This window comes from Plectropomus leopardus, chromosome 10 (genome assembly GCF_008729295.1).
Source record: "Plectropomus leopardus isolate mb chromosome 10, YSFRI_Pleo_2.0, whole genome shotgun sequence".
Taxonomy (NCBI): domain Eukaryota; kingdom Metazoa; phylum Chordata; class Actinopteri; order Perciformes; family Serranidae; genus Plectropomus; species Plectropomus leopardus.
Genome location: NC_056472.1, coordinates 13,110,928 through 13,124,727, shown reverse-complemented (window position 1 = coordinate 13,124,727; position 13,800 = coordinate 13,110,928). Strand labels below are relative to the sequence as shown.

Below are 13,800 nucleotides of genomic sequence, written 5' to 3'. Positions count from 1 at the left end.
TAGATTCAGCTGCAGTGTTATTAGGCATGTATTAACGGAAGGCCACTTTTTTTCATTTTAACTGTAACTCCTGACTCGTCAAATACAGTCAGTGGTCCTCATGGTCTGATACTGACACACCCTTTAGTGTCTGCTTTAGATGCACAGGACCACATCATTATTTATTTATTTTTCTAACATTTTATTTTGGGCATTTTTGTGCTTTTATTGATAGGACAGCTGCAGATAGATAGGAAAGGGAGAAAGGTGGATGACATGCAGCAAAGGGCTGGGGCACAGACTGGAACCTGAGCAGCTTGATGGGCTCCACACTGTTCCAGATGAGCCACGTTGTCAATAGAGAGGAAGTGATGTAGTATGAGGCCATAAAAGTCTGCATCGGGAGATTGGGGTGGAAGAGTCAGTAAAACACAGGACTTTCACCCAGGAGGCTGCTGTTTGTGTCCCGTGCAAAACCAAGTCAATTTTAAGTCATTTTAATTACGTAATGTAGTCCATATTTCACGACACATGGTTTGGTATGTTATGAACAAACATACTTATTTAGACCTAAATAATTTATCTTTTTTCTGGCTTTAACCAAGTACCTTTGCTGCATAAACCTAATAACAAACACTAAAAATTAAGTAAAACTAAGTTGGAAGTTTGTTTTGAAAATAACCTGTATGCACGTGACAAGAAGAAACTGACATGACTTCCCTGAGTGTCTAAAACTAATGCTAAAGGCGTATGTAGATCATCACAGTTTGACATGTGGGCCAGCCTCTGTATTTGATGGGTTTGGTTTTGAGAATGTGTTGACTTCACTTAGATGCTTTTCATCTGGTATGATTTTAATGCTCAAATCTCCACAAACTTTTGGCCATGTGCTGCACTAACTGGATCTCATCCGAATCATTAATTTGGGCATTCTACCAACTTTCAGCAGCTCTGATTTTTTTTTCCACATGACTTAAAGCATTGACGAAACTGGAGGTTAAAGAGGCTGCTGTGAGCATATGCTTGCAAATTTTTACACGGTGCAGAGGCTACTTGAATTAATGACTGATCAATATTCTATTATTCTGTAATCAGAGACTAAAGGGATAAATTGCGGCAAGGACCCAAATGATCTGCACTCTGCTCCTGTAAGCCCGTAGGCTGATGAGCAGTCTTACCGCATGGGGTGATGCTGCAGAGCATGACGTTGGGAAAATACAAGAGACAGACACTTCTCCATGTGATTAAAGACTTTCTTTGCGCTTGCTTAACATTTCTCTGGAGGGATCCAACAAGATTCACCTCTCTTTTCTGATGGTGTCTTGCTGTGAGGCTTTAATGTGGCTGCTTCTTTTGCAAAATAGCAGTCTGTTTGTTTTTCCACAAGTGTTGTGAATCACTGAGTTCTTAATTATTTCTATCTTGAGTGCCACTTTGGACAAGAAGATTATAAATTGTTTATTTACTGTGGTATAGTGAAGCTGTGCCATTATGTAAATTCATGATAATCAGTCAACATGTGATTGAGATCAAAACTGAAAACAGATGCTTCTGAATGTTCGATGAATCCAGTGCTTAATGATTCAAACCCATTATGTTTATTTCTAACATTGTGTGTGTGTGTGTGTGTGTGTGTGTGTTTCTGCTTACCCAGCTGCATTGAGGTGCGTGCCTGGTTAACCGTGTGCTGACTGGAGCGCAGGCAGTTCTTCAGCTGGGCGGCGGCAGTTTGCGGAGTGGAGGCCGGACTGGCAGGGTTAACAGAGTTGGTTGAGTTTACCAGTGGGGTGGAGGGACGGGATGAAGAGGGCCCCGGGGAACCTGGTGATGAAGGGTCGGAGATTTTACTACACCCACTTCCTCCTCCTCCTCCACCGACTGGACTGGACAGACACGAGCCTCGAGAAGCACCAGCTCCAAATGGAGCCCTAAAGAGGAGAGATGGGAGAGAGATATTGGTTCGTATGTTTCAACTGTTTAAAGTGATGTTTTTTTTTTTGGGGGGGGGGGTATTTTTGCTTTTGTCAGTGTTAGTCATACATTAATAAAAGTGTGGTGTTTTAGAAACAAGGGCGTTTCTGTGATATAAATGAAAACTGGAGTGGCTCTACGAATCACAATATGTGCCACTGTTGGTCCAAAGTGAAATATCTCAAAACCTGTTCACTGTATTGCCATCAAATTTGGTGCACTCATGTGGCCATCAGGCTAAATTGGACTAACTTTGTTGAACCCTTGAAATTTTATCTAGCATCATCATCAGTTCAAATTTAGAATTTCTCCCAAACTTTTGTGTACAAGTAAATACTTTGACCACTAATGACATTCTCATCAGCCTCAGCTTCACTTTGTGCTTAGTGCTAATTAGGGATGTGCGCAATTAGTTGACTAGTCAATGAAACGTTGCTACCTCCTCTAGTCAACACCAAACATACTTTTAAAATGAGGGCAATCAGCATTTATCACAGTGCAATTAAGGTCTGAACATAATGCATTTTTTCTTTTTTAATCGTAATCAAAACACTTAAGTATTTTGTGATTAATCACAATTAACTAGTGAAATACTGTGATTACTTGTGATTTAGAAAAAATATGGTTTGACAGCCCTTATTAAAAATATTATTATTTTATAATGAACACACATAAATTACATTTAAATACACATACTGATGACTATTTTTTAAACTACAGGACAGGCTGTTTGCTCTGATATTGAATTCACCCCATAATTGCTGTTCTAGTAACCAGGTGTGATTCCCTAAGATTTATTTTCCTAAGGAATGTTGTTGTGATTATATATATATATATATATATATATATATATATATATATATATGTATATATATATATATATATATTTTTTTTTTTTTTTTTTTTGCTATCTACTACTTATTGTGTTGTTGTCATGTTTTGCGGGATAATGCACAAATTCATTTATATGCATTTATATTATGATTTGGTTACTGAAAAATGTGATTAACAATTTCAAATGGCTCTTATTTACAATATTTTTTGGGACAATATTTCACCTGTGCTCAATTTTGACTGCCTTCTGAAGGGCATTCTTACTGTTAGTTGACCAGTCTTACTTTAAACTTCCATTTAAATGTCATATGTCAAATGAACATACCTTGTTCTTATTAACAAATATTAGCACGCTAATAGCCAAGTTATGTTTCTGAGCATGTTATCCATTATACCTGCTTGTGGTGTTAGCATGCTGAAGTTAGCATCAAGATCAAAATCAAAGCTGTGCCTGAGTACAGTCTCACAGAGCCACTAGCAAGCCCGCAGACTCTTGTTTATTACAAAATGTTAATAGCCAGTCGTGTGTCCATAGAACAGCAGGAGGTACAAACAGGACTATTATTCTCCGTAAAAGTGAGTGATTTCATTGCTATCATCTGACCGGTGGATCAGCATGACTTAATGTCCCACTGTAACATATATGGAGCTGCAGATTGCTCAAGTTTCTGTCTGCAGAGTGCTGAATGGCAGAACAGTGAGCTGAATATTATTGACTCGGCGGTATTCACACTCTTACGGCCACCCATCGACTTCCCGTCACACACATCCAGATTTATGGCTTTCTGTGTGTGTATGTGTTTGTGTGTACTGCATGTATGTATCAACAGAAACAGCAAAGTTATTTTACAGAATTTTTTGACACCCTACATCGACAACACACGCTGCTTATTCTGTGTGTTAGGTTTAACGGTCCATACAGATATTTTTGAGGCTGCTATCGGTAACTATGAAGACTTAAACACCTGAAACCTGAGAAAATGGCTTTATTTTGTTCAAAAACATGGGAAAGCACAATGGGCAACTACATAAGAAATAACCCAAAATTTGGCAACAAAAAAGTAAAAAGGTACAAGAAATTACCTGTAAATTGATTTAAAAAAGGGGGGAAAAGAATAAAAAACAAACAAGTAAAATTACCTGAAAAAAGTATTATATATTCTGTAAAATATTTTGAACACATAATTCTAATTATCAGAAATATAGTTTCTTGACATTTATCCCTATTTTTTGGATAGATAAATAGATAGATCGTAAATGTCTCACTCTCTCTGCCTCTCTCCGTCCCTCCTTTTTTAAACATTCATTTCCAGGTTGTTTTCTTGTCATCTTTAACCAATTTCTTGCAGTTTGCTTATTGCCTTTTTTCCCCTCATATTAATAAAGAGAATTAAACCTTTTCCTTGGGTTTCAAAGGTTTAAATACTTGTGAAAGCCGTCTGAATGCAAGAAAAACTGATGGCCGTCCAGGTTTCAAAGGGTTAAACAAAGATAATCATCCTTAAGACCCAAAACTGCATTCTTACAAGAGTGGAAAACCCTAATGAAGCAGCATGTATGCCGTTTTGCAACGTTAAACATCTCAAATGAATCCAGGATGAAAATAATCAAAACACATTCATGAAATCTTATATGGAATCAAATACTGTATGTTTGTATCAATCATGATAATAAATTACGCATCAAATATGTAAATATTCAAACTGCATTTTTAGAGAGAATGACAAGCTGCTTTGTTAGCTGTAATGGTCTAGCTCGACAATATATATGTGTGTGTGTGTGTGTGCGGGCATCTTTGGCAGCCTCTCATTATCATATTGAGAAATTTCTGAGCTGCACTGCAGACAAAGGAGCAGGGAGAGGTAAGGAGGAAGGGAGGGAAAGAGGGAGACGGAGAGAGTATGCTTGCGTAAAAATAACAAATTGCCTCTCATTTGATTACTCGCCTGTCCTGCCTCTTTCTCTCACTCTCTCTCTCTCTTTCTCTCAGATTGCATAACTGCAGAATGTGAGGCAGCCATTCATATCCAATGGAGAGGGACACCTGCTGTTTTTGCAGCCGTTTCATCTCTTTATATTATTTTCACTTTCTTTCTCTTTCTCCTCCTCACTCTGTTGCTTTCAACTGCCTTCTATTTCAATTTCTTTTCCTCCCTCGTTCTACCGTCCTCACCTTTTCCTGTCTCCAGCCCCATTCGGTGTTTCAGCCCTTCCCTCCGCTCATCCTCTCTGTCTACCCTACAGTACCACATCATTCTTTTCATCTTCTCATTATCTTCCTCTGCTTCATTTTTTTCTATTTTTTTTTTTTTTCATTTTTTCTATTATTCTTATTCACCTTTGCTTTCATTTTCTTCCCCTCTCCCTTTTCTTTGACTGCATCATGGAGCAGAATACAGATTAGATGAACAGCCACTGTGGATGTTTTCATGCATATAGGAATAATGAAGGTAATTAAATTGGCAAATATGACCTCGGCATACTCGTTTTTCAGTTTTATTTGGTTTTAACAGCTCTGAGTAAGACTGTTTAGGATGCCAAATGTAACAATGATAATAACAACAATAATGATGGTCATATTGATGAAAATGTTTCAGACGGAGTATGTAATAACATAGAAAAACATTAGATAGATAGAGCCTGAATCAACTAAGAAATATCTCAATGTTCTACAATGTCAATTGTTTTTCCAAAGTCTAATTTCTAATCAAATCAATGAAGACAGATTTTCAAAAAACAAAAACAACAACAACAAAGGAACACACTAGTTTTCTTTCAGATGCCTTTAGGAAGTTATTTAAACCTTCAAACCAAAGTTCATTCAAAGTTAATTATTGCAATTTCTCTAAAAAACATGGGGAGAGACAATGAGAAACTCCGTAAAGAATGTTCCACAAATTGAAAGAAACTAGTTGATTAAGAAAAATATTTTAAAAAATCTCTTGTGAAAATTCTCATAATTAATCATTTAAAATGATGTTACAGAATTCTTCTATTTTAAGCACTTAAAAAATTCATGTCCTTGTTGTTTTGTTTTGATTTTATTCTTTTTATTTTATTCATTTTTTTTTTTTTTTTAACTAATTTCCTTACTAACTTTCTTGGATTTTTTTTTTTTTACTAATTTCTTATTAATTCTATGGTCATTTCTTCCTTTTGTTGCTCATTGCCTTCTTCCCATGCTTTAGAACGAAATAAAGCCAATTTGCTCTGGTTAATTTGGGCTGGGCAATATATTGATATTATATCAATATCGTGACATTAGACTTGAAATCGTCTTCGATTTTGGATATTGCAATATTGTGTCGTCTTTTCCTGGTTTTAAAGGCTGAATGAAGGGAATGTGGTGTAAATGTGTTAGTCAACCTAACAATATTGTCTCAATATTAGTATCGAGATATATAGTCAAAAACACTTGATTTTCTTTATATCTTCAAGTAGTTTAAACAGATTTTCAAATGATTTTCCACTAGATTACAGTGCCTTTCAAAATTATTCACCGCCTTGGTGTTTTTTCTATTTTGATGCATTATAACCTGGAAGTGGAATAGATTTTTATTTGGATTTTTTGTAAAGGACCTACACCATACAGTCAAATTAAAGTGAAATAAAAATTTAAAAATATTTTTAAAAATGGAAAACAATTGAATAAATTAAAAAGTTGTCCATGCATTCCCCCGCCTTTGCTATGAAGCCCCTAAATAATACTTGTTGCAACCATTTACCTTAAAAAGTTATATATCTTGTGAAATAAAGTCCACTTTTGTTTAATACATGTGTAGCACATGATCTCAGTCTACATACACCTGTTCTGAAGAGCCTCGGATTCTGTAGCACCACCTTGCAATTGGGCATTTATCATTTCATTTCACCAGTTTTGTGTACTTATTTATGTAGGTCCATTACAAAGAAAACGCAATAAAAATCAATTTAAATTGCTGGCTGTAATGTAACAAAACAAAACAGAATAAGAAAATCCAGGGGGTGAATTCTTCTGCAAGGCACTATCATCTTCTACAATATTGTTTTGTTTCCTGCTGAAAAAGTACACTGTTCACAGCAGTTTACAGCCCCTTCCTGGTAAGTACTTCTCAGAATATGTTTTCGCTGATGTGACCAAATCATTTGGTAGATTTGGTAGCCAGGGGTAAATGCTCAATCCTGACAGTGCAGTGTGGAGCAGCAGCTGAAGCCGGAAGAATACATGACCAGTACAAGGAATACAGTATCTGGTAAATGCACCTCTGCCAAAAAAAATCATTTTTTAGGCGTGCCTTTGTGACAAGAGGCAGTCTATATATGTGGAACAACAAGTACAATTACATGCAGTAACAAGTGGCAAAACTGCACTGCTAAACCTTATCTGTATTCGGGTCCAGTCGGAGCAGGAAATTACCACAAAAAATTATGATGCAAATTACGACAACTGTGCTATCACTGCCTTTACTTGAGGACAAAATTAGGGGCCTTAGTCTGATTGTGTTGTGAAGACTGCCTGGTTCACGTGACCAAACTAGAGGAACTGAATGACAAACGGAGTAAAGGTTTAAATGTAATGTGAAAATGATGCTTAAAATATCCCTGGATTCAATGTAAAAAAAGAAGAAGTTCCCTTTTCCATCTTTGGCAAAGATGTTGAGATGTTGGCAGAGATGTTGTGCTATAACTGAACACCATCAATATAACTTATCTGGATGCTGGGATGACACAGTTCCTTGGAAAGCTGTATCACCACAACACCCTCCACCCTCCCCATGCTCAAGCCTGAGCTCACTGACCTGGACACGGGGGTGACGTAGTTTCCCGGGAAGACACCGGAGGCAGCAGTTCTCAGCGAGGTTCCTTTGAACCACCCGTCTTGACACTTCTCCGTCACCCGGTACATCTCCCCTTTCCTAAGCTCCAGCTCATCAGCCTTCTGGGGTTTGTAGGCGTATAAAGCCAGATATCTGTGGAACAAAGGCAACAGACAAAATGTAAAAGTGAGTCAAATTGTGAAGTCATTACAAGTCAGCGGGAAATCTCGCGAAAATGTTCACCAAATAACAATTATCTCCCATGTGGATTACTCCTAATATGTATTATGCAAAGTAAAAGCAAAGCTATTACAAATGCAAACAAATAAATGAATAAACAAATGACTGTACATTAGCAAATCCATCCTTTAAAAAACAAGTAGAAAATTCTGTCAGTGTGTTGAGAAGGGGGGGAGAAAACCAAATTTCAATTCTCTTTGTAAATAACTCCTCTGGTATCAAGAAAATTACTCAAGAATATTCATGACACTTTCCCTTTTTAGTTGTCAGAAACAAGTTGAACTTATCTTATGGGATTTGAATATTTTCACCATTTATTTCTTAACAAAATGAATAAGACTCTTTAGACGTGTATGTTTTACACATCTTATTTTTAGCTGTTTCACTGAGATGTATAGTGCAGAGAAGACAAAAGGATAGCGGTCTGCACACAGTTGATGCTCCACCAACTCCTTTATTAGACCATCAAACCACATTTTAAACTATAATAGGATCTTTTTCAGCTCAAAGAGAGGAACTGAGGTTGGTGCTCCCACCAATATACAAGCCATTTCCCCGGAGTGCCAAAGAAACTGTAGGCAGCAACTGTAAATATGAGTGCTTGTAAGATATCAGTAATTTATAGAATCTCAAAATACTTATAGTCAAAGCAACAACAAAATGCTGATTTGATGGGGTTTTTTTTGTTTTGTTTTTTCTTTCTTATTTGAGTAAATCAGGAGTGGCCCTCAACTATTTTATCTTGGGCAGGGTATTGTTACTTAATATCTTTAAAGTATTGACCCAAATAACAAAGTTCAAAACTTCTCCAATACCTGCATTTGATCATTTTTGAATTCCAGCAGTGAGTTTTACTGCTGATGACAGTGAACTGTAAATTTTAAGATATAGTTGAGATGAGATTTCTTCAGCAAGACTACTTAACTACTTAACCCCCCCACCCCCTTATTTACCAGGCAAGTTAAGAATACATTCTTGTGTACAGTACTGACTGGTATTTATAAACTAGAATGAGTCTTTTGGGGATATTAAAATACTACAATTCTTGTGACCAGTCTTCATTCATATTTTAAAAAAAAGTATACATACTTGTATTGGCATATTACCATGTAACCAGAATCAACGGTTTTGGGGGATATCTTGCAATAAATTGTGAACTTGAACAAATAAAGTGTTACAAAAATAGATGATCAGAATCAAAAGAAGTTGACTCATCAAATCCAAAATGTAAGACTGCTTCAATGTTGCAGTGTAACCTTTGGATTTATTAAATTCTTTAGGAACATTCCATTCATTTATCTCTGAGGTAGTAATGTGACCAGCAGAGGCTGACTGAATGATTTTCCCCTCCCAAATGGTATGCTACTCCTGTGAATGGATAATCAATATGTGCTTGTTTACCTGCCTACTAACAGGTACGCTGATAAATGTAGTACTTAGCCTCTTACTATGTGTGACCATGTTTATGCATTTACTCATGCGTATTGCATCTGCGTTAACATATAAATAAGTTTCTAGTCCTGTCGCTGGGAGACATTTGTAGTATGTAGTGCCAGACTCAGACAGAAAACGATAAGACCACAGAGTAAACAAGTCCTATATGCGCCGCCTTCCCCGTTGCCATGGTAACAGATGTGGGGACCGTCTCCTGTCTCCCCATGGCAACAGGACTAGTTGCCAGGTCAAGATGGAAATGTCCAACCTCATCAGTAGAGCAAACCCACTCCGGACGTATGCGTGTGTGTGTGTGTTAAGAGTATGTGTGTGCGTGTGTTCGTGTGTGTGTACCTAGCGCTACTTGGAAGGTGATATCTGACTCACATCCTGCAGCCAGGACACCAGTTAATAGTAAACAGCACACACACACAGACACACACACACACACACACACACACACACACACACACACACGAACGTGCACATGCACACACACTTGTACATCTATAATTGTGAGGACCCTCACTGTCCTCTCTTTCCAAAAATATCCAAAATGACCTCACTCTCAAGGTCTACAACTCAAACCGGTCCTCACAAAAATAGAAGTCCACAAGCATAAACACACACTCACCTTGAAGGTACCCGTATCTCACTGGCAGTTACCTGGTAGATTAATTACAAGGAAAATTATAGAAGAGTCTTGCTCAGCGTTGGCGCCTCACCAGCCATCTGGATGTGACTAGTGAGGTTACATTTCCACAAGAATTTAATTGTGTTTGCAAGTGTGTGTCAGGTGTTTTTGCGCTCTTCATCCACTCATGAAATTATAAACCTGTAAACTAATTGAAGTCAATAGCAAAACTTCCCACTGCAGCCTATATGACGCCCCTTTTAACCATGGAGTCTGGAGTTTTGTGTGAATGGGAGCAAGGATAAATAATTATATTCTTAATAATTATAATATTCTTTTTTTTTGTTTACATTATATTCAAGACATTTTCAGGTTATTTTCTTGTACTTTTTACAAATTTCTTGCTAATTTAATTTCTTCTTTCACTGCTCATTACCTTCTTCCCTCGTTTTTAAAAGAAATCAAGTCACTTTGCTCAGGTTTCCAAGGGTTAAATCCATTACTTGTTCACCGTTTAGCATGAAACCAGTGCTTTTGCCGGTGATCTGATAACCAACAAGCAATACAAGTTCTTGGTTGCAGACACTAAAAGAAAAATTCAACATATTTAAATAATTCCAGTCATAATTACCAGCAAAAACATTTCCCTCTGCAAATACGTAGGCCTAGCACAGTGTCCTAACAGCAAAGAAGTGCCTCTCTGTCCACACTGAATCTGTTAAATATGAACTTTTGTGATGTCATGTAAACAAACCACTGTGTGCTTGAAATTTTACTTAAGACATAACCACATAAAAATGGGTGGGCACTTGATATCTTTCTATGTTTGTTTGTTTCAAAACAGAAAACACACATTTTATATTGTGATATATACTGGAAATGACAGACAATATAGCCAACAGCAAGTAGGTTGTCACTGGAAATGGTCACTACCAGAAACTTCCAGCTACTTTTTCTGAATTTGAGGGTCAGGTTCAGGTCATTGATTAACGCATGTGTTTATGGGTTGGGCAGCAGATTTGCTCCCCTATAACAAGCTGGGTTGGTACGGGTTTTAAAAACCACCTGACCCGTGCATCACTAGCGGTTGGCATCCAAAAGTGTTGCACAACCACCATCTGCTGGCCTGTTTATTCCAGCGTAACCACTGCATGTGTGAAAGGTACCAGACATATATGTTCCTGAATGTGGTGCATGTGTGAAGAGTGAAAATCATTAGCTATGTGTGAATGGTTATCCCAGTTATATACCAGTAACCATGTATTAAAAAAGGCTTAAGCCTACTTTGTTTATCAGTAATCATACTGAGTGACAACTTGTAATATTTGAATGTAGTGTTTGGACCGATAAGTTAAAAAAATGCTTCCTGCCAGAGCTCCTGGGAAGCCCGGGGGGTTTAAGATGCCGACCATGTAATCACAACATCCACAAGTTTTTTACATGCCATCCCCATCTCTCATTTCCTGTCAACTCTCTGTCCAGTATCAAATAAAGCAAAAATCCCCCCAAATCCCTAAAAAGCTGAAACATGAAAGCCTGTCTGCACGAAATTTTCTAAACTAAAGAAATATCCAAATATCTCACCTGTGTTTGTTAGTTAAGACTATGCACCTTATTGTTCAGGTGATGAACTTAGTTTTCCCAGTGCTCATCTTTCTAGAAGCACATAAAGAGGCTGTACAATAAATGCATAGGGTAAGTGATGGCTGTGCTGTTGAAAGCCTTGTTATGAAACACTGATGTAAGCATCTGAGGGACTGAGGAAATGGTGTGTGACTGTATTTTTCCTTTCTGAGGGGGATTTGATCCTTGACCAGTGGAGGAGTAAATGTGGTTGCAGAGGTGGTGGAACATGGCCAATAACTCTGGGCACAAAAGAGGGAATATTTTTACTGCTGCCAGGAGGTGGGATCTGAAATCCTGCTTGAATATCAGGCACATATCCGCTCTCTGTTGGAGGACAGAATGGTCGGACACAAGAAGGAGGGACTAAAAAACCTGGTGAGCTGACAGCACCGTGATGTGTACTCACATGTTGAGTGGAAGCTGCACCTTGGCGTGGGCCAGCAGCTCAGAGGTTATGGATGCCACTTTTGGGGGCACCAGTACCCCTGCCGAGGAAGGAGAGGGACCTGGGTGGGATGCATCCTGCAGACACACAGAAAGAATTGCATATATACATTGAGTGGTTTCCATTTAAAATAAAACATTACTCTCAATGCAGTATGTGCCAGCAGCATTTCCAGCTTTTCAAGTGCGCGTCCTGGGTATTATTCAAAAACACATTTAAACCAGGTGTGAATGTAACCAGAGGCAATAAATGTAAAAGCAATGTGTCTCAAGTCTCCAGCTATCAAAAAGAGGTATGATGTTAGTCACATGGAAGTGTCAGAGTGGGTGATTGGGGAATAAGTTAATAAAATCTCAAGTGGAGAGGCATGACCGAAGTGAACTACAGCTTCTGAAATGTGCATGCATATGTACTGCATATATGTATGTTTAGAGCCCTGCCGAGAAACCAGCTGGGCTGAATTTAGTTTAAGTGTATCAGCAGTATGTTGGCTGGTGTGTAACAAGAAACTTCAGCACATTTCCAGGCCCGTAAATTTTAAGAATCTAATAACGGTGGCTCTGGGTGATGGCAATCGTGTTTTTTTTCAGCTCCATCAATATAAATACTTTCGCTGCCTGTTTCGAATGTTTCTATTTGATATAAATATTCACTTTTTGTTCTCATCTAGTTTCACTTGTGCCAAAAGACAACAGTATATTTAGGATCATAAGATTTTGGCTCAACATGTGTTCTGATTCGTCTAAGTCTCTAACAGTGCAACTTTAAAATTTTCAGATCATATCACATCACATTGTGTTTATTACATGTCTTCCATATGAGATATTTTTACCTCATATGTGTGCATATCTTTGATATGCGACTTGCTATGAGCTGATTGAAACCAAATATTTGAATCTGAGATTCAGACATTACCACTGAACAATGTTAAAATGTTTTTGGCAGCATTAACCAAATAATGTTATTACAAGAGCCATCCTTCATAATACTTACCTACCCATATTACCTACGTAATACTTCTGTATTTGGTAAAAGTAAAGTTTGAATGCAGAACTTTTACTGTAATTTTACTCTGATGTATCTATTTTTACTCAACTAAAGGATCTGAAAACCACCACTGCCACATATCATTCTAATGACGGTGTGTGTATATATATGTGTGTGTGTGTGTGTGTACCTGGATGCGTGCAGCAGCTCTGGGGTCAGAGGAGCTGATGAGGACCGGGTGGGAGATCTCCATACTGTGTCTGTTGTTGAGCTGGGCGGCCCTCTGACTGACAGACAGCGCTGAAAACGAATGCCTCTTCTTGGCGTTTTTCTTCCCTTCACCTCTCCGATGGCCAGAGCCATTTCCATTGGATGGTGAGGCGCTGGGGGAGGGGCCAGGAGAGCAGGGCCCCAGTGGGGCTGGCTCAGAGCTCGGACCTGGAGCGTTAGTTGGCGTGGGCTTGTCAATCTCCATCAACTGCTTGGCTGTTTCATTTAACTGAGAGGAGAAAGAGGAGGAGGAGCAGGTGTTTGACAGAACAAGAGAGAGGAGAGTTTGAGTGTTAGATTTCAGTCTTCAGTGGTTCACATCCACAAAAAGATCTCCAGCACACACAAGAAGTGTATTTGTGTGGCCTTTCTTCACTTGTTCTTGTTGGCAGCTTTTCAAAAACCAGCAGCATAACTATCATCACTTACAACAGCTGGTCCAGTGAGACCGCCTTTGTGTAACACACACTCTCATTTTCTGTCTTCGTCAAATACACACACACTCCCACACATAAGATAACTCAAACGTGAGCATCCCTTTGGCTCGCCAGGATTGTTCTTTCTCTCCTCACTCTGGCTTCCTT

At 38.3% G+C, this 13,800-nt stretch overlaps 1 protein-coding gene across 2 annotated transcripts in view; it reads right to left on the bottom strand.

Annotated features, from left to right (window-relative positions):
* Positions 1-13,800, bottom strand: part of LOC121949146 (E3 ubiquitin-protein ligase SH3RF3-like) — a 123,872-nt gene that overhangs the window by 19,211 nt on the left and 90,861 nt on the right. For both annotated transcript variants that reach the window (XM_042494762.1, XM_042494763.1), the window contains exons 4-7: positions 13,137-13,445; positions 11,921-12,036; positions 7,563-7,733; positions 1,630-1,907 (exon numbers count right to left, since the gene is read on the bottom strand). In XM_042494762.1, coding sequence (XP_042350696.1) covers positions 1,630-1,907; positions 7,563-7,733; positions 11,921-12,036; positions 13,137-13,445 — 874 coding nt within the window. The remainder of the gene's footprint in view (positions 1-1,629; positions 1,908-7,562; positions 7,734-11,920; positions 12,037-13,136; positions 13,446-13,800) is intronic.